We start from the raw sequence: 20,834 nt of genomic DNA, 5'->3' as shown, positions 1-20,834 counted from the left end.
CTGCTCAAATATATGACACTTTTAAGCTTAACTAAATAATTATGCGCTTCTAAAAGTTATCTAAGCCCCTCCAACCAACAATACGAGACGCATCAATTGAATATTTTCGTTCGAAATATTTATAAAATTTTTCTGCGAGAAACTATCGATGGGGCAGAAACCATCGATGTTCTACAAAATTTGCAATATCTATCAATTTTTTCCCATCTCTAATAAATATATTTACGAACCTAATAATAAATATATTTAGGTACCTAATTCCATATTTCATAATTCTTTACAAAATGGACCCAGTAGAGCCTGATGCACATTTATTGGCTTTAAAAGGTACAAATTACAAGAACTTCATATATTAAAACTAATAGACATAATGATTTATTTAATTAAACTTTTTAATTTTAAATCTATCACAGTTATGCGTTTAATGCGGCCGACATTAGTTGAACTTGGGCCGGTCGTAAGTTGTGAACACAAAGATTTGGTGCAACGCTTTTCTTCTAAGCCTCATAGTGATGTTTTTTCTGGTATTATTGCTGAAACACTGTCGGCAGGTCAAGTGCTGTTGTTACCACAGTCATTTGGAAACATATATCTGGGTGAAACATTTTCAAGTTACATTTGTGTTCACAATTGTTCACCCCAACCTGTTGAATGTATTAACGTGAAAACGGACCTGCAGTCAAACACTACCCGTATAAATTTATCCTTGCATAAAAATAACAAGTCTGCAATCATATTGGCACCTGGAGAGACTATTGATGATGTTATACGATATGAAGTAAAAGAGATTGGAACACATATGTACGTATATTCGTATTAAGTATACAATTTTTATATTAATGTAAAATTTATGTTCTTAGACTTGTTTGCGAGGTGAATTATACGAGTCCAGCGGGGTACGCTCAATCCTTAAGAAAATTTTTTAAGTTTCAAGTCTTAAAACCACTTGACGTAAAAACAAAATTTTATAATGCCGAAATTGAAAAAATTTATTTGGAGGCTCAAATACAAAATGTTACCACCAGTCCGTTCTGTCTCGAGAAAGTGGAATTGGATAGCTCTGAAGAATTTACAGTAATTCCTTTAAATACATTGCCTAATGGAGAGTCTGTTTTTAATACTAAGAACATGTTGCAACCTAACAATAGTTGTCAGTTTCTTTATTGCATAAAAGTAAGTAGCAAGGAATTTTATAAACATCTTTAAATATAACAATGTATATTGCCCACAGCCAAAAGTGCAGAAAGCTACAGACATCCATACTCTTCGACAGATAAGCAATGTAGGCAAACTGGATATCGTTTGGCGGTCAAATCTCGGTGAAAAAGGACGATTGCAAACTAGTCAATTACAGCGTTTGGTATGGTCTTCAACTATGATATGCCAAGCATTTTCACAATTAAACATGAAAATTACTTTTTTACAGCCCTATGAATGTAAGGATCTGCGGTTCGAAGTCATAAATGCTCTAAATACAGTAAAAATTGGAACAATATTTACCTTTAACTGTAGAGTAACAAATACATCCGAACACACAATGAAATTGCATGTTCGACTGGTTACTAAGTTATCGCCAGAATGTCAATATACGGGCTGTGCTGATTTTAAGCTTGATGAATTAAACACAGGAGAAAATGCCGAGTTTCCACTATCGGTCTCCCCATCGAAGTTGGGTCTCATTAAAATTGCCGACTTATTACTGGTTGACACCGAAAACAATGAACATTACTCGATAGAAAAGGTAGTAGAAGTCTTTGTAGTAGATTCGGATTACAACAAAGATCACAAAACCTTCCAGAATAGATTAATTCGCTATGAAAAGCCAACGGATATTATAATACAGTCGCCGGTTCAATTACAGGTGGTATAGAGTGCTAGCAAAATTGACACTTTTTGTACATTGATGGGCTAAATAATAATTGTATATCTAATTGAATCACAGCTATCGGGATTTATTTTAAATACAGGTTCTTAAAATGTTCCCCCTTATTGTAATAAGACAAAAGACACCCCACAACTCGTCTCCAAAAATTAAGTTCATTGACTACTCGATAATACACATTTGATTATAACAAACACGTTAGAGCGGCTTACCTGAACGATCAAATAAAGACATTCCAATATACAAAAATATAGAAAAGCTCTGGTTAACATCGCTATGATAGTCAAATCAAAAATTTGGCATAATCAAGTACGGTTAACTTCAGATAAAGATATGACTTAGACCTACTTTCGAAGTGTCGGTCGATATTGGACCAACTGCCTTCGTAAAACCGAGTTTAAGGAGCTTGTGTATTTTTGTGCACAGTTGCAAGCATTTTCTACAGTGTTTCTGAAACACTTTTTGAGTTCTGAGAAACCGGCTTGGCTCAACAAAGTGTTGTCGAGTCTAAAAACCTTCAAGATGTCGCGGCCCTAGTTGCGACTCTCCATGTTCCTCCTCGTTTTTCTTAATACGTCGGCAAACAATGTTCAATGATTGGTAATCAATCTTTTTGCCCAGTTAGCCAGTGAAGATAACCTACATTAAGCCACAAGGGAAAATTTTTTTTTGCTTCCGATGATTTTCTCTTTTCGGTAGTACTCATCAAGCTGTCGTCGAAGCCAACAAAGCGCTTTATGTTGTCAACTGTTGCTCACTTTAGTGATCCCCTAGGACTGATTGGGTCTGTCATTGCAAAATCAAAGACTTTCCTTTAGCTGGCGTAAAAGGAGCAGTATCAATAGTATGAGAGTCTGCCAGATTCTCTTTCGTCAGCGTGGACCCCCTTCTGCGAGAATTTCTCTACCCCTCAGATTCTCAATTGATCAGTGAGATACAGCAACTTAAATTATTTACTGGAAGCCATTGATGATCCAACTCTACAACTGCCTTGTCTTGGGTTCGCAATGAACCTTTAAGTTTTAACGTCTTTTTGCAAATCGGGTCGTTGAACACGTTTGAATACGTCTTCAAATTTATTCAGTGCACTACGTCATCGGGATTAACAATGGTTGACATCTTTGGTAGCGAGAGCACTTCTGGACTGACTGCAAGGCCCTCCGTGACGCAAAGGAATGGCAGTCGTCGAGCTCTATTCGTCACTCGCGACATTTCTGGATGAAAATGAATGGCTGCCGAGTTTATCACTTGATTTCAATGCGTGGCATCTAGTTATTTTTCCAAAGCGTCATCCCGTTACATAATTGCATGAGTATTGGCAGATTGGAGTGAGCGAACCGCGTCTACTTCGTAGATTTTTGTGGTCATTGAGATTTGGGCTGATAACGTAACCAACTTTGTGGGAGCTAAGAACGAGTTGGCGGCTGTGGGAGGCTCTGGTGAAGACAGCCAAACATCAGTTCCTTGCTGTGCTTGGATGACCTAAGGACACTCGTGTGCCATATACATAACTGCTATAGTGAACTCAAGACCATTGCATTCCATTTCAGTGCATCCCGACGACTTAGACGTGCCTATTCATACATTCGCATAACCAGATGTGGCCGGATTGAACTTCAATCGTCTCGGTCGCTCGAAGCAGGTCAACTTCCTGCAGCAGACGATCTGGTCCGGCTGGTAGGAAGAGAACCTCATCCTTCTTCAGGAGAGAGCCAAATGCAGAACTGAGCTAACTTGTTTCAGGGATGGCGACGTTCTCCACGTAAAGAACGAGAACTTACCTCTCCTCAAGTGGCCACTAGGAAGGGTGACAAAGCTGATCATTAGAAGAGATGGCGTTCTCAGGTTATCCGAGCTCAAAACTTCTAATGGGATCATGCTTCTGCCCTACGCTCTTAATTGTAGCATTCACCCTTTCTCTCTTCCTGTGAGGGAGGGTCGTCTGCATAGGAGAACTCACTGGCACTGTTATAAACTAAATTCAAACTTCGTTTTTTATTGCTTAAACATCGTCATCGGGTCCATCTGTTTGCTCCTCTTTGCATCAAACATAATAAAGCATATTTATTAGTATTAATAAACTAAGTATATATTATATTTATTAATATATATATATTACTTTTTTGTTATACATATATATGTTATTACATATATATATATATATATATATATATATAATATATATATTATTTTGTAATATATATTAGAATATATTAAGCACGAGTAAATTTTTGAAAATAATTCGCTATCTACATTTACTCTGCTGAAAAGGCTATGTCGATCAATTTCGCCAATGAAGTTTTGTTATGTGGTTTGGACAGAATAAATGAAATACCGATGAATAATACATAAACAGCTGATGATATTTCACGGGGTATTAGAGCCATACTATCTGTCTCTCTTATTCTAAGATAATAGCCAAGCTACCAAGCAGTCCGGGATAGTGAAGATAAATTTATAATTCGTTACATGGAGGTCAAACCATATAGATTGCTTATTTTCCGCTGAGTTTGTATTTGTCCTGCTTCACAAAATCGAAAAAATGGTAATTTTTAACCGAATCAATTTGTAAACAAATAAAAAAATATGGCAATTTAAAACGTGTATGATTTAAATTTCACCTATCGCTGCTGTGTTAACTCGAGCCATTTAAATCAATTCATCAATTCCTAATTTGCAGGCTATAATTAAATCAGCCATTAAACACCAACGTGAGTACCCTGGTTTCTAACTATATTTTCCTTATACCAAATGAACATAATAACCTGTGCACAACTACAATGACGAATTCAGTTACAATTTTGACTTGAAGTCTAACCTGTTTCAATGTTTTCTCACCTGAAGGTGACTTTTACTGTTCAATGATATAGTTAGAAGTGATAAATCTACATATGAATGTATAATTAAGTAGATATGTATGTATTTTTCAAGTATTATTTTTTTAAAGCTTTATTATGGACGTGGATTAATGTGCAGAAATACTTATACACACACTATATGTTGACAAGTGAATATTCATGGTTTTTCACCAGCCCCGCATAACCAGTGCCTACTCATAATTTATAATTAAATAAGCATAGAAATATTTGGTTGCACGCACCTATTCAATATACATATGTGTAAATCAAAAGGTCTTAATCAAAAGACTTGAGCAACAAACTTGCATACATCCAGCATAAATGTACAAGTGTAGGGTATATATGTACACATGTATGTACATATGGTCCTGGACTTTCATATGTATCTTTAAAGACGTGGCTATATCACAACAAAAAATCGTATGTGTGCATTAGTTTTGCGCTTATTTGTGTGAGCGGAAAAAAATTTGTCGGAATCTAAGGTCTCAGGGTCCAAAGAGGTATCTTTTGGTATTAAAAAATAAAATAGAAAGTTATAGCCCGTTGCGACAACGTTTAGAGGTGCGGACTAGGGCTCAAAGTTTCAAAATACGATATTTGGTCGATGGTTCCTATGGCAGCTATACCATATATCGTTCAAATCGGATTATATATTTATACCCGTATATTATAGCAGTGCATGGTAGTGCATGTTGGAAATTTTCGTGCTGTCTTGGGTCGTGCCAAAAAATTTCAGTCAATGTCTATACCTTCTGTTAAGGCCATTCCATCAGAGGAACATATTTTTTGCAGGAACCATTTCTTGGTCAATATTAAAGAGTGCTGCGGGTCATAATCCTGCTGGATCTCCCAATGTAGTGGCATTCAGAATTTTACTGCCGAGTACGGGAGGCAAAAACTGTTTTCTCTACATAATGTATGCATATGACCAATACCCGAGAATGGGAACAGCATTCCTCACAGCATTATGATTTCACCACCATGCATAACCATGTTAAGAGACTACCTTAGGTCTTGTACTGCCCACTTGTACTGCACACTGGGTGTAAAACCCAGAGGGAACCATTTCCGACCCCATATATTCTTGATCAGCATCAAAAGCCGAGCAACCAAACTTTGTATCCAGATTCCTGTGGTATCACAATGTTACAACAGTATTTCTAAACTTCACCACGCCTTCTTACCCTCCCACAAAGGACGAAAATCTGTGGCATCTACAATTTTGAAATACGAGAAGAAAAAAAAACTGAGAAATACTGAGAATGATCATAACTAACAAATTGCTGAATCGCGATCTGAGAAGTTTTTTTTTAAGAGAAGCATTAAGGCATATATGTTTGAAGTCGATTTTTTAATGGCTTAATTTGTATAATTTGTGAATTTTCAACCAACTACGTACATATGTATATAGTATGAATGATCAGAATTGAATGCTGGTCATTGAAAGATCACCGTGTAGAACAAATAGTATTATTAATTGTTTTGTAATAATATTTAATACAAATTTATTTATTCTTTTCTCAATATAATACATACTTAAGTATCTTCATAATGGTATACCCTGAGGAACCCTTTTGGGTTTTACCCACGGTAACTGGATTTTACGAAGATAGAGATTATAGAGGTACGCTTGAATTTAAAAGTTTGTATGAAAATGTCTGCTTATATAAGAATGTCATGTGTTTTAGTAAATGTAGTGGAAGCACTTCAAGAATTTTGGCAAATGAAACAGTCACGAGGAGCGGACCTTAAAAACGGCGCACTTGTAATATACGAATCGATTCCGTCCAATAGCCAGCCTTATGTATGTTTCGTAACACTACCTGGGGGTAGTTGCTTTGGTAGCTTTCAGGTACATAGCATTTTTTATATAAGAAGAAAACTTTATACTGTGATTTGATTTTAGAACTGTCCAACAAAGGCGGAAGCAAGACGTAGCTCGGCTAAAATTGCTTTAATGAACTCCGTATTTAATGAACATCCGTCGCGTCGAATTAGCGACGAGTTTATTTTGAAGGCAGTACAGGATGCACGTGCTTCCTTTAAAACAACACTACAAGGCAATGAAGGGACAGAGTCTGGAATCGAAGCTTTCAGGTAAAATGAATTCCAAAGAATATATTTCCTATACTCTTGCAGATATATTTTTAATTAATAAGCTTTCAATAACTTATTATATTATAATTTTTTAATGCCTTGCTATTACGGATTGTGTATTAAATAACACATCATCACCAAAAAAAAATGTTGACTGAAAACGGTGGCTTGGCACACCTGCGGTACTACTCAATACTCAGTTCTTATATATGCCCGGTACTCGAAGAGTTTAGAGATATAGTATTAGTTTTGTGGTGTATGCGGACGCGTGTAACTCCCAGAAGGAAACTTTTCCGACCCCAAAAAGTATACATATATTTTTGATCAGATAGAAAAGAAAAGTAGCCATGTCTGTCTGTTCGTCCGTTTTGATGAGCGTCTAAATCTGTAAGATCCAGAGGAACCAGGTCTTGTATTGTGGCATCCACAGATTTATTAAAGTATTATAGAGAATGACCACATCTACCAGATCGGATCGTTATTATAGCCTCATCCGCACGCTAATTCTCTTTCTCACACACTTTTCCTCGTGGAAGATTATAATTAGCCGTTGTGATTTATCTCTTTCTCTCTATTTTTTTCCCCACATCTCATAGCAAGGGCGAGCAAAATTAAGAGAGGTCGCTAAGATCCCCCTTCCCACGTTAACCAACGAGCTGTGATATTAAAAGACAAAAAGAAAAAAAAAAGAATGCGGCATATATCCACAAATATAAAATTCGGGTCTCCGAAGCTAATTGTTTTAGCATAAAAATACATCTGCAAGGGCAATTCGACCTCCGACCACTAACTTAACAATTCCTGTTTTAATTTAGGTTTATGCTGGAAGCAAATAAGGGAAGAACCATGTTGGAATTCCAAGAATTGATGACTGTATTCCAGCTCCTGCATTGGAATGGGTCTTTAAAGGCAATGCGAGAACGTCAGTGTTCAAGGCAAGAAGTAGTGGCGCACTATTCAAACCGCAGTCTAGATGACGAAATGCGTGCACAGATGTCTTTAGATTGGATAGCTCGTGAACATGATAGCCCTGGCGTTATCCGAAGGGAGTTGCTTTTGGCCGAACGCGAGCTAGAGACTTCTCGTATGGCTGGTCGGGAATTACGCTTCCCAAAAGAAAAAAAGGACATATTAATGATAGCTCATAATCAGCTGGGTGGAAGTAACTTGAACTCGGCCTCTATTGATCATTTATAATAACAAAAGAAAACTGATCTATTGCGAAGTCAAATTGAACAGATATTTATAAAATACAAAAATCTCTCATTGGGAACAAAATGATTATCCGACGTGTTTCCAATTTCACTTTTTCAATATTATCAAAATCGGTTTAAAATCGGAAAAAAAAATTTGAATAATGTGCATCTAAATAACATACAAAATTTGTTTTTATTTGATGGCAACTAATTGTAATAGTACAATTTAGTTCTAGTGGGCAATCTAACACAAATATTTGTTTAACCAAGCCTCAGATGTTGTGGTGTGGTACGTTAAGTGAGGTTTACGCCAGAGGGTAAATACAAATTGTAAATTGGTAATCGAAAAGTTTTGAGTCTCGAAAATTAATTTAAATTATTTGGATCAAATGGCAACACGCTAAGCTAAGTGAAAATGGAAGCACGGGTATATATTTATATTATTGGCATACCATATGATCTCCAGTAAAAAGGACAAGTCGATTTAAGATAGAAAAAATATTATACATTCCATGAACTCTTTCAAAAATAAATTTCTTCTTCAGTATATTTAAAAATATGGCTCATAAGAATTTCCATTTTCATCAAAGGGGGGTTGAGTGTGTTTTTTTTTCTATCGATATGCCATGGTGGGTGAGAATCTCTAAGAGACGTGACTGACCCGTACCATTCAACGAACTGGCCTGTCCCTCCGCGGGATCACCGTAAAGAATTACTTTGCGAATTACGTTGCCAACTTTAGGCACTCTCCGCTACGATTCACTTCCTTTCGCATCTTCTCAGATTGCTCTGGAGGGCTATTAGTGTCTTGCAAACGAACTTCATGTTTATCTCCAACTTGTTCAAGTAGGCCATCCGGCCGGAATCCTGATGGTTCCTACGGGGGGGATTTTCTTTGGGCAGAGTGGTTAAGCCCTGCATTTTCCTTCTTGTCTCGAATTCTCCTGATGTCACCTGTCACCTGCTCTATGGAAACCGGTTGACAGAGTTAGCAGTCTTGTTGCGGAAAGCTCTCTTCCTGATATGCTGTGGAATTGTCCGAAAGGTGGGATCGATCATTATCATGTTGCGGAATCTGAATCATATGAAATTCTGCCACGGTACGCGGTTGTCCGTCAAGAAACTGATGAACAGTGTGATTCAAACGACGATAATTGAGTGCAATTGAAAACCCTCTACTAAAGGAATTGTTAAAGTCAAAAAGAATATAAGTACATCAAATTCGTATGAATGTGGGTAATGATTTAGGTTATGGATTTATTTACCATATAATATGTGGCATTTAACTTAATCTAGATCAATTCTATTTTCTAAAAACAAACTACCGGTGTGCATTTTAGACTCCTTAATTTTTAGATGTGAGCTCAGCAAATCATCCATTGTAATTTTTAAATTTTTCTTGTCTATGACGGATATACTAGAGCCTGAAGTATTTTTAACGTCAATTAGTTGTCTCATTCTAAAAACTGATGCGTTTCGACACATTTCTCGAAGATCTGAACCTGAAAACCCGTTGGTGAGCTTAGACAAACGATTTAAGTCAACATCCTGACTTAATTCCTCAGACTCTAATATCAATTTTAGTATTTCTGTTCTCTGGGTTTCAGATGGAAGACCAATGTGAAATTGTGCTGGCATTCGGCGAACAATAGCCTTGTCTAAATCCTGTGGTCTGTTTGTTGCGCCCATTACAATCACGGTCGAATTGGAATTTGTGCTTAGACCATCCCATAACATCATAAACTGAGTTTTCATCATTGCGGTGGCCTCGTGGTCATTTAAATTACGGGCCCGAAGGAACGAATCAATTTCGTCAATGAATATTATACAAGGTTCGATTTTTGCAGCTAGTGAAAAAACAGCAGACGTAAGTTTTTGAGATTCCCCGTACCATTTATCAGTTAGAATGGCTACGTCCAGATTGATAAAGCGCATACCAGCCTCTTTTGCCGTGGCTTTCGCTATTAAAGTTTTTCCGCAACCAGGTGGTCCATGAAGAAGTACACCTTTTGGGGCCTGCCACAATTTGGAGCTTTTGAACAAATCTTTGTGTTGAACTGGCAAAACAACAGATTCACGAAGCTCCTGAACAATCAAATTCAATCCTGCAATATCGCTCCATCGGACTGTAATGTCAGCTGGAACAACAAGGTGTGACGCAATCATCAATTCGTAGTCATTAAAGTCATGGGCATTTATTTTCAATCCATCATTCTCACTCAACCTATGAAATCAAAAGAGAAATACAAAATAACATTTACTTAAAATACAAAAATATATACCTTTTTAATTGTTCTTCTGCAAGGCCTTTGGCCTTTTTTTTGTTTTTACTGGTAGGGTCCAGCTGGTTCATCATCCATTTAACAGAATAATATGTAACCATTGAAGCAACAGATAAACGTATTATGACTTGAAAAATCTGACCCCTCGTTAAGTCTGCTCCTCCAAAACTGAAATGATCCATGTTTAGTTTTTAATTGATTTAGTTTCGTTTCTTTAGAAGTGCACGACGAAATAATATATGTGTGACCGGATGGCACCAAAAACCATTTATTAAAAATGAATGATTCTAAAATGTAATAAAAGCATGGGTATTCCTGCAACTGAATTGGTGTTGCTGTAGTTTTGACTAATTATCTATTGGCAGCTGATCAGTCGATATTTAAGTCCATCTGCACGAATTTCTTGTAGATTACTTTTTAAACCTTCATAATGAATGTATTCACTTAGCCTTCAATGGAAGCTACACCAACAATCTTTCGCATCGATCCCCTGGAGCCAATTTTGAACTGTTACGCACACGATATTTTCGAGCGAGATTTTTTTAAATGAAATTTTTAGGCCTGATAAGATTAAAGCAAGATATAGAAATACAGGGAACCCCGGGTGCTTATAACTTTTGAGTGTTCCACCAAAACGATCCGTTTTGATTTTTAGGTGCTCTCATTTTGCAAATTTTTGTCATAGATTTGCTGTTATCGATTGCTGCCAGAAAGTGACATATTTTTCAGTAAATGCTAGTGTGTCTTGGTGTGTGTGCTTTACTGTTACACAGTCAGCTGTGTGTTGCTTACCAGTTTGTTTAAAGTAAACTATGTTAATGAATGGAACTACTCCGGCTGGGCTCGTTTTCCGCCAGATATAGGCTGGGTTGCTTGTTTTCCGCTATTTTCCTCTGTGTTCGGCCTTGAAATATACAGGCAGGCTGCGGTTTTCACATACTTTTGCGGATTAGGTTTTCGGAAAGAACTTTTCGCTTTTAGATTCTCCCGTTTTCCCGTTTATAGCGAACTGTGTTCCACTCTCCATTTATGCGTGCCCGTAAGGTTACTTGTAAAAGTTAGTTCACTATCCATCTGGGATGATCCTAGTTCGCAAGTTTCTAGAAGACATTCATACAGTAGTTTTTGAACGAAACCCTAAAGATATTTCAGAGCGTATTTTACATTTTAAATCGTACAAAACCAATGTAAACGAAATAAAAACCAAAAACAGAACAAAATAGAGACAGCAAATACTGTTATAAAGTTAAGTTATTATATACATCTATTTTTCTATGATAGGTGTCTTGCAACAATTAAAACAAACAAACAAAATACACGCTTGTTGTGGGAGCTCCACCAAATCTACAAAAATCACTTCATTCTAGAGATTGATCGGGAAAGCAGAACACCAGAAATGTTTAAGGGATAAAGAGTGACGTAATCTTGTACACATATGTATAGTTTATTATAGTCAATAAAATCGCCAAGGTTAAGGTTTTACTTACATCTTATTTCTCATAAAAAAAAAAATTTGTTATTGTTATTTTCATCAGCTGTGGTATATGAAGCCAGTGAAATTTGGTGCTCCACATATGTCAGAATTTCTCACCGTTCCCTGTAGATGTGCTTGGTGGGAAAAGACTAAATGTACCCCACTGAGGGTTGCTATTTGAGAGATATCGATCACTATCACTATTGTGAACTGTCAACGGTAAATCGATCTTGATCAACCTTCCAAACAAATCTATGTTTTTATGCATGTGTTTGTTATAACTAGGAAGTCAGCTCACAGCTTTTATTAAATTCATTTCTTTCGTATGCATTGAAATCATACAATAATAGTCTTTCGCAGGTATGTAAAGGAACTTCTTAAAATTTTAACTTAACTCGCACCTGTTCCACCTGTTACATTAAAAATCATTGTTTACTCCCAAGATATTACATACACATCGATAAATATGTATATACATATTACATATATACATGTTCATCGTACATACATGTATGTATGTACATTTATGTCCACAGTCTTTGAAGTTTGAAAATACAAAAACGTATTTACTTTCAGTTAACGACTTTTAAAGGTCAATCTATGGAATTGGCAGTAAAAGATCTACTTATGGTTTGCAGTAATATTGTTTCCAGATCAATTTATTCTTATTCCCAGATCCGAAAACCAATGTGAAAAACGACTTAATATTTAGCCTTCTTATAAGGTGTATTTAGAAGTAAAAGATAAATGTTTAATACAGTTTGTAAACGTATGATTCTATTGTTCATCATCATCAGTAACCGAGTCGATATGGCCTGCCGTTTCTGTCCGTCTTGATGAGCGCATAGATCTCGCAAACAAAATTAGCAACCAAGATTAGTGTTCAGACTACTGTGACATCACACTAAAACAAGTGTATTCCTCCCATAAGTAGGCAAAATCTGCGCTGTGCAGAAATCTTAAGATACAAGATAACCAGATTTCTGAATTTCGATCAGACCTTAAACGATGCCCAATTAATGTTTAGATCCTTGAAAAACAATAAATGCGTGGCCTTTGTTGAAAAACAAACAAATATTGCAATGTAGCATTGGCATTGTTGCCTATTTCGACCGTTAAAATGCGGCATTCAGAGGTTTGGTCAAATGGCTGACCTTAGCCGTTTATCCATAGATTTTTACAAACGATAGTAGTTTAAAAATACCACCAGAAAACGTTAATTTTTTTTTTTTAATAAAAAAAAAACAAATTTAAAAAATTCAGCGGAAATGTCGCGTTGGGTCGTTTTGGCATTTCATAAATTCATTGTTTGATTCAGTGTTATTTTAAAGTAGTATCACAGATAAAACCCGGTTGCTCTAAATCTAATCTCTGAGATTAGGTCGGTCGAGGAATGAGGTTCTTGTTCACCAGGTGGTGGTTTAGAAACCGTGTTCGGGGACTGTGCTGATATAGACCGTCTATGGGGATTCTGGTGAATCTTGTGCAGTGCTGGAGTACGCTCGCAAACTGTCATCGGGGCTCAGGGAAATCTTGGCTAGATCTAGGTCTGGTTCGGAAACCGTACTAAGGGATAATGGGATCATTAGGTTCCTTCTTGACAGAGTACCGCGTATATCAAGAACGACGCGCGTTCGTTGTTATTTTTATTCTGTTTCTTTTATTTTCAATGCGTCTAATTAATCAACATTTTATTGTAGGTAAAATTTAGCTATGATTTCCGAAGAAGACCCCATAAATAAGGACAGTTCAGTACGTGTGGCTGTAAGGTGAGTTTAAAGATGTAACAATAGCCCTAACAAAATACTCTTCAAAGCTAACAACGGTATGTTTAGGTTAAGTTAAGGCGGTCGGTGGCGACCGCAGTGCAGTCTAGATCGTAACTGTGTACCTTTCAAAATTATCAAAAATTTTTGTGAATTTTTAGTCCATTTTGAACTTTGCAATTCTGCTTAGCTGACAAATGCTGCTATAGATCTTACCCGAACACTATCGTCTAGAAAATATTAAGCTTTCAAATTGAAAATTTTTTATGGTATTTGTTAACGAAACTTTGACTTTTTCGAAATTAAATTATTTCTCGTGGTTTTGTATTTTGATGGTAAAGGTACATTAATTTTGCGTCGTTTAAGGTAACGTTTGTAAAAATCTATGGATAAACGGCTTAGGTGCAGCCCTTTGATCAAAACGTTTAAATATCGCATTTTGCCTTAAAATTCCGTTACGTTCGATGTTACAAATTTCGATGGAGAGTCTCCACTCAACAAACCGTGTGCGGTCGTGCTGGCGTACAAGCGCACCCTGGTGATGCAGAAATCCACATTCGTGATATTTGCATAGCTGTCTCGGAATCTGACACTCTCAGGAGGTAGGACTATGATGGAGTAAAAGGCTGGACCTTTATCAATAGATCAATTCCAGTCCGCTCTGATACAGCCGTTCTTTCGCGAGGGCCTATTCCGATCGAGCTGAAAGAGCAACCTCTATCTACTTCTGGACCACACTTAGAATATTCAATGAACTTTGATAGCTTTCATCCAATCGTCTTGACCAGACAGCATTCAGTCATGCGTGCCATCAATCTGGACTCTTGAACTCGATCGCGGCTGGGACTAAGCCCATCCCAACATTGATTCGTTGGGGGAGAGAAGTTCTAGTGAAGATGGCCAACTAAATCTTCTATCGCACTATGGTCCGCTCAAGAACACTTGAATTTGACGAGCTCAAGACAGTATAATGAAACAAACAAAGTATAATGAAAGAAAGCTAAAAACGACTATAATAACTAACGACTATAAAGACTATAATGTTTCACGCGTTCTTCGTCTCCTTTTTTTGTGCCAATCACAAAGAGAAACTCGTTGCGCGACCTCTTATCGCCAGTGATTTTAGGCGCAACGATATTTTGCGTTGCCATTTATTTTCATGTTATTATATATAATAAATTATATATTTTTGATATAAAAACAATGTTTTTTCCTTTGGTATTTCAGAATTCGACCTCAAAACTCTAGAGAGCTCATCGATATGTGCCGTATTTGTACAACAGTAGCTATTGGAGAGCCTCAAATTCTACTTGGATCGGACAAAGCCTTCACTTTTGACTATGTCTATGATACTTGCTCAAATCAGGTAGTTTGGTTTTAGTTAATTCTTAGTCATGCTGTCAATACAAATTCGAGCCTCTTTCTCAGGGTCAAATATACAAAGAAAGCGTGGAGCCATTGGTTGAGAGTACCTTACAAGGCTATAATGCTACAGTACTAGCATACGGACAAACGGGGTCGGGAAAAACATATACAATGGGGACTGGGTTTGACCGTGAATCCGATGACATTCAACTTGGAATTATACCTAGAGCAGTGCAACACATATTTTCTGGTATCGAAGATTTCGAAACCACTGCAAGTAATGAGACGTCTGCCATTGGAAGTCCACAGTTCAGCCTTGCGGTCCAATACATAGAGTTGTATAATGAGGACATTTTCGATCTCTTAGACCCATTTAATAAAAACACAAGCTTTAAAATTCATGAAGCTGCCAATGGACAAATCGAAATAACAGGCGCATCTATAAAGCCAATTAACCATCCTCAAGATGCACTGAAGTGAGTACCCTCTCAACTTATTTATCTGGCAGTCTCGGCTCTTTTAGATTCTTCTGTCCTTTCGACACTAAAGTTCGTAGCACTATGATTTTGGCTTGTACCCTATTAATATGCTTATATTACAGATTCCTTCAGCAAGGTGCTTTAGCACGCACTACTGCATCAACGAAAATGAATGATCAGTCATCACGATCACACGCATTGTTTACAATATTTGTCCGCAGGCAGCGTTTACTTACGCCTACAAACAATGTTTTAGATAACGATCTAGAAACTTTTACTTCGAAATTTCATTTTGTCGATTTGGCGGGTTCTGAACGTCTTAAACGGACTTTGGCTACGGGAGAACGTGCACGTGAAGGCATCTCTATTAATTGTGGACTTTTATCCCTAGGAAATTGTATATCAGCGCTTGGTGATAAGTCCAAGAGAGCTTTACATGTACCTTATCGGGACTCCAAGTTAACACGGCTTCTTCAAGACTCTTTAGGTGGAAACAGTCGGACTTTAATGATTGCATGCATATCGCCAAGCGATCGGGACTTTATGGAAACATTAAATACATTAAAGTATGCAAACCGAGCGAGGAATATTAAGAACAAAGTTCAAATAAATAAAGATCAAAGCTCACGAACCATTTCACAACTGAGAAGAGATGTCTCAGCTTTACAAATGGAATTACTAGAGTATAAACAGGTAATTTAAAAAAATTCTCATAGACAAATATTCGCATGCTCCACCAGACTTCAAGACAATTCCAGACTGCAAAAGAAAGATAGCATGCGAGATAAATAAGTGTTTCGAAAATAGGGAATTGTGTTGATCACTAGTGATCAGTCTGCTTTGGATCATAATTCTTCTGTGTGTACTGCTCTCACGCATCATAGATTGCATCGCCTACACACACTCTGGAAGGTTTACCATTCCAATAAAGGTGGACACTTATTTGGTATTATGTTCTAAAATTCGACATAATACATTCTAAAGGACCCAATTAATTTAAGAACCTCATATTTGAAAATCGGGTGATTTCTTTTAAGCTTATTCGATGTATACATAGCGTCCGTACAAACATGTTTTAATTAAAAACACAACGAAATTTTATTTTATTTTTAGGGTAAACTGGTAGTGGATTGCGACGGAAATGCAACACGTTCGGACACATTTAATGAAAATATCCTGCTTTTATCAGAAAATAAACGGTTGAAGCAACGTCTCAAATCAATGCAAGAGACAATTAACACGCTAACTGAACGAAATGCACATCTACAACTAGAAAAGGATTTAAATAAATGGTCAAATGACACAAATTTAGATTTAGATAAAAATAATATTGTTGAATATTATATAAAAGAAATCGAAAAACTAAAAGCTAAATTAATAGAATCTAAAGAAATGCAAAACCAACTGAAAGCTTATATTGGAAAATGGCAACAACCTCATAAGAATGTCTATAATGGTAAGCTTAAGTGTGTATGAAGAGTCAGCTAAGGGAAATAGTTCCAATAGTTCTTCCAACTCAAAAGTTTCGGCGTCCGAATATCGCCCTCCTTTTTGTTTTTATTCAACTCATACAATTTATAACTCCTTTCACATTTTGTATCTTAGAAGAGCAAGGAAATATTATAGACTTGGCAAAAAAAGGCTTGGAAAGGGACAAGGAGTTATTAATGTCACATTCCTTACCAGGAATACAAAACCAGAATCTCAGATTGGATGAATCTGAAAATTCCAGTAGCGATTCGGAAGGTAATGTCGCATATCAAATATCTTTGACATTTTTCCATATTTATATAAACAATTAAAATATTTTTATCGTAGAAGAAGGAGTGGTAGCAGACTTGCATGACATTAACTCGGACATTGAAATTAAAAGTAAATTAATTGAGCAGCTTGAGTTGTCACAGGAAAGAATAGAACTCATGCGTCGCCACTATGAAGAAAAACTTACTGTGCTAAATTGTAAAATTTTGAACACTCAAAACGAACGAGATGAGTTCTTGACAAATATGGGTATGTGTAAATAAGTTCAAAGATATAAAATATAAGTTTAATAAAACTGTCTATGTTTTAGTTTCATCTACATCAGTACAATCAAAAGAATCTATAAGGAAAATGAAAACAGAATATGAACGTAAGATAACAAATATGCAAGGTGAGCTCAAAAGATTACAGCACGCACAGACGGAACATATTCGACAACACAGAGAACTTAAATCCCAAAGCGTTAGAATAAATACCTTGCGAATCGAACTTGAAAAGTTGAAGTTCACAAAAGTAAGAAACTTGTATACGTCTGATTAAAACAATTTTTATTTTTAATACGATATTTCTTCATATTTCCAGGTTAAATTGATGAAATCAATTTCAGAACAATCTAGTCGACACAAAGAAGAAGACACTAAAAAATCGAAAAAAATTTCGAAATTACAAGAGGATCAACGTCGCCAAAAAAATGCATTATTATCGTTAAAAGAACAAATGAATGCCAAGGATCAAATGATAAAGCGGAAAACTGAAGAGGTAATTGCCCTCCGTAAAAGTCAAAGAGGCCGGCTAAGCCAAAAAGGGGCTTCCAATTTAATATCAAAAGTCGGGAAGTTTGAGAGCTTAAAGTCTCGATCTACCCAGCAGCAATGGGAAAAGTTGTATCGCTTTATATTACACGCAGCCAGAACAAGGCAACTAATCACACAATTAGAAAACGAATTGCAACGTTTAATATTGGAACGAGAAGATCTATGTCGTGAGCTAAATATAATGCAAAATTGTCAAAATGTGGATAAGAAATCTGAAGACTTCAATGAACAAGACAGTTTAAAGACCAACATTAGGTATTTACAAGAAACTATAGAACATGTACAGCAAGCCATTATGGAATTTGAAGACAGCAAAGAATCTGCACAGAGTGGCATATATAAGATCCAGAATTTTTTGGATAATATAAAAACAGTTGAAGAAGCAAAATATATTCTTCAAAAGCTTTCCGACAGTGCTATTATACTTACATGTAATTTGGCCATAACGGAGACCCATTTACAGGAAAATGAATCCCTCCTACAAGAAGCTAAACAAGAAAATAAAATTCAACAGCAGATATTACAACATTTTCTGTCGCAAAACAGTAATGTGCATATGTCTGATGTGTTTCTTTCTTTAAATATTAAAAGTAATACAAATACATTATGGCACAGTTCGCAAAAGTCGTTATTAAGTACTGGAACATATGATATACCAAAAGAGGATATATTTGAAGATTCTACACATAAAGATAACCCAGCAACAAGTAGTAGAAGCCCATCACCTGGAATCGACACGTAAGAGTATAAACTTAAATACTATTTATTTTACCATGGTAACTGTTTTTAGTTTAGTGTGCTGTGTTAGTGCTGTTTAGTGTTAGTTAGTGTGCTGAATTATTGTATATGAGTTCCACCAAATCTATGAGTGAGAGCATATTTTTACAAATACGAGTCTCGGTGGAAGTAGCTTAGAGCGCGATTCATTATGACTAAATAATTTGAACTAATCTAACTTAAAATTGTGGCAGTCGCAAAGTTGTGCGATTCGGGGATGCGTAAGAGTGTTTGGTAAGCATTAAAAGCAAACTTCATTTAGTGTGACTCCACACTATGCTGTTGGAGATGCTTCCTTCTGGGTGTTACATCCGAGGGTGAGTTTATGAGAACGAGAGAGCTCGCAACATGAGAGAGTATGTGAGTGTGAGAGACTTGATTTGGGTTTGTGTGTTTATGTTCGTTTGTATTAAATGGAATGGTACTGAGCTTATATAATTAAATTACTTTTGCGACTAATATAAACTCTCGCTATACCACACACTTTTCTTGAAAATACGCATGCAAAGTGATATTAAAAATAAAAAATTTTTTTGTATTATTTTACTGGTAGCTTGCCGGATAAGACTTCCAAAATACGCAGCCGAACCGCTAAGAGACAAGATCTCCTTTTTGGGGACGTTCAAATTCCTACTCAGGTAAAACATTTCTTTACTATACTACATCTTATGTACTCAAACTATACACTTTTTTATCGTCCAGCCTCATAGAATGTCTCGATCCTACACAAAAAATGATGTTATCTGTGGTAATCCGCTTATGCGAGTTTCAAGTACTCCAGGATATTTAAAGCTCTAGCACGTACAATTCATCACATAAACCGTTTTTGGAGCAGATCGCGTATTACACTATGCAACTAAATCTAGCTTTTGTTCAACATATGTGAACTAAATTCTTAAATTCCGATATCCTTGAATTTTTCATTTTTGAAAGCGCTAGAAAATTCTTTAAATACTACACGGAAGCAAAGGTATGACGCACCCTAGGACCTCAGCCAAAATCATGTAGCAAAATTATCCGGTTTTTTTATAGAGAATTTTATAGAGAATTCCATGGCTTTCAAAAATTAAAACTTCGAAGAAATCGAAGAGGAGATATGAATTCAGAGTTGACAATTTTTCGGCGAGAAGCAATTTACTCCATTTTCATTCACATACTGCATCTTTCAGGTTAAATAAAAACTAAACTATTTAACGTATGATTCCAACATAAGGAATGTATTCATTGTTAACACTGTTCAATAAAAATTTCTCAATCATATTTTTTTCGGTTGTCGATATTGTATTTTGTAAAATAAAGGATTTTTAATTGATGTTTCCTTAAATGAAAAGGAAAACATTGAACAAGAAAACATTTCATCATTTCATGCCATAATAAGATGTATGGACTGAGGACCGAGAGCACTAAATATGGATATAGCAACCCAAACGATGCAACTCATCCCGGAGATTCCTTAAAAACGAAATTGCTGCAAAAATAGCTGCAGTGGATAATTATATTATCAAAGGACTGAATGTCATGTTTAATATTTTAATCAAAGACTACAGAGCTGTTACGGAAAAAGTATCTTCGAAATAAGCTTTTCAGTTCAAACGCTTGTCAATTGTGATTTATATTTGCATATACTCTTTCATAAAATGAAAATTATACAAAACAATAAATAAAATTAAAAGAGATCGGTTTTAAGAGTTGTTAGTATTTTCAAAATAGGTAAAAAAAAAACCTTTGGAATTCATTTCACACTCTGAATACGTTCGGGCATAGTGTCGACTAAATTTTAGCATGTGCTCGCGATGCGCCACTAATCCTATCCCACCGTTCCCCATAGATGTGCTGTGTAGGAAAAAGGTTTTAGAAGTGGCTCAAGGTATCTTTGGAATGGCTGGAGGAAAAATTCCAGCAAGACGTTTAGGACCATTATTTGCTTTGAAATCTCATCCAATGCCATTTAAAGGTAGAAATCGTTGAAGCCTATTTTTCGGAATTGCTTATGACGAATGGCTTGAAAAAGTGCTCGTTTTGTTGGGGATGGGTATTGCTTTATACCCATTTATGCATTGACTGGTTAGCATTCCACCCACA

At 36.2% G+C, this 20,834-nt stretch overlaps 4 protein-coding genes across 7 annotated transcripts; 3 read left to right on the top strand and 1 right to left on the bottom strand.

Moving 5' to 3' along the window:
• Window positions 1-206: 206 nt before the first annotated feature.
• LOC108163737 (probable trafficking protein particle complex subunit 13 homolog) lies at window positions 207-2,076 on the top strand. Its single transcript, XM_017299196.2, has 5 exons — window positions 207-327; window positions 414-801; window positions 861-1,173; window positions 1,232-1,360; window positions 1,427-2,076. Exons 1-5 carry the CDS (start codon window positions 285-287, stop codon window positions 1,868-1,870), a joined length of 1,317 nt encoding a protein of 438 aa, XP_017154685.2. The 5' UTR covers window positions 207-284; the 3' UTR covers window positions 1,871-2,076.
• A 2,595-nt stretch (window positions 2,077-4,671) lies between these two features.
• On the top strand, window positions 4,672-8,566 carry LOC108163844 (protein limb expression 1 homolog). 3 transcript variants are annotated; one of them, XM_017299360.2, is made up of 5 exons: window positions 4,672-4,797; window positions 6,282-6,364; window positions 6,429-6,592; window positions 6,647-6,837; window positions 7,653-8,566. In XM_017299360.2, the coding sequence occupies exons 2-5, from the start codon at window positions 6,292-6,294 to the stop codon at window positions 8,032-8,034; spliced, it is 810 nt and encodes a 269-aa protein (XP_017154849.1). In that variant the 5' UTR covers window positions 4,672-4,797; window positions 6,282-6,291; the 3' UTR covers window positions 8,035-8,566. The 3 variants fall into 3 exon arrangements, with proteins under 3 accessions (XP_017154849.1, XP_017154850.1, XP_033249016.1); XM_017299361.2 differs by lacking the exons at window positions 6,282-6,364; window positions 6,429-6,592 and having other exon boundaries at window positions 4,674-4,797; XM_033393125.1 differs by lacking the exons at window positions 6,282-6,364; window positions 6,429-6,592 and having other exon boundaries at window positions 4,694-4,726.
• Window positions 8,567-9,258: 692 nt separating this feature from the next.
• On the bottom strand, window positions 9,259-10,999 carry LOC108163864 (ATPase family AAA domain-containing protein 1-A). Its single transcript, XM_017299380.2, has 2 exons — window positions 10,316-10,999; window positions 9,259-10,257 (listed from the first exon to the last, which is right to left on the bottom strand). The coding sequence occupies exons 1-2, from the start codon at window positions 10,495-10,497 to the stop codon at window positions 9,321-9,323; spliced, it is 1,119 nt and encodes a 372-aa protein (XP_017154869.1). The 5' UTR covers window positions 10,498-10,999; the 3' UTR covers window positions 9,259-9,320.
• Window positions 11,000-12,007: 1,008 nt separating this feature from the next.
• LOC108163264 (kinesin-like protein KIF21A) lies at window positions 12,008-20,012 on the top strand. 2 transcript variants are annotated; one of them, XM_017298435.2, is made up of 12 exons: window positions 12,008-12,149; window positions 13,490-13,558; window positions 14,783-14,921; window positions 14,984-15,396; window positions 15,522-16,092; window positions 16,513-16,855; window positions 17,008-17,145; window positions 17,218-17,409; window positions 17,471-17,673; window positions 17,743-18,713; window positions 19,306-19,390; window positions 19,455-20,012. In XM_017298435.2, exons 2-12 carry the CDS (start codon window positions 13,503-13,505, stop codon window positions 19,548-19,550), a joined length of 3,207 nt encoding a protein of 1,068 aa, XP_017153924.1. In that variant the 5' UTR covers window positions 12,008-12,149; window positions 13,490-13,502; the 3' UTR covers window positions 19,551-20,012. The 2 variants fall into 2 exon arrangements, with proteins under 2 accessions (XP_017153924.1, XP_017153923.1); XM_017298434.2 differs by having other exon boundaries at window positions 17,005-17,145.
• Window positions 20,013-20,834: the final 822 nt, after the last annotated feature.

The sequence above is a fragment of the Drosophila miranda genome, chromosome 4, assembly GCF_003369915.1.
Source record: "Drosophila miranda strain MSH22 chromosome 4, D.miranda_PacBio2.1, whole genome shotgun sequence".
In the NCBI taxonomy this organism is placed as follows: Eukaryota; Metazoa; Arthropoda; class Insecta; order Diptera; family Drosophilidae; genus Drosophila; species Drosophila miranda.
Note: the sequence above shows the minus strand (reverse complement) of the source record. Positions and strands in the feature narration are given on the sequence as shown.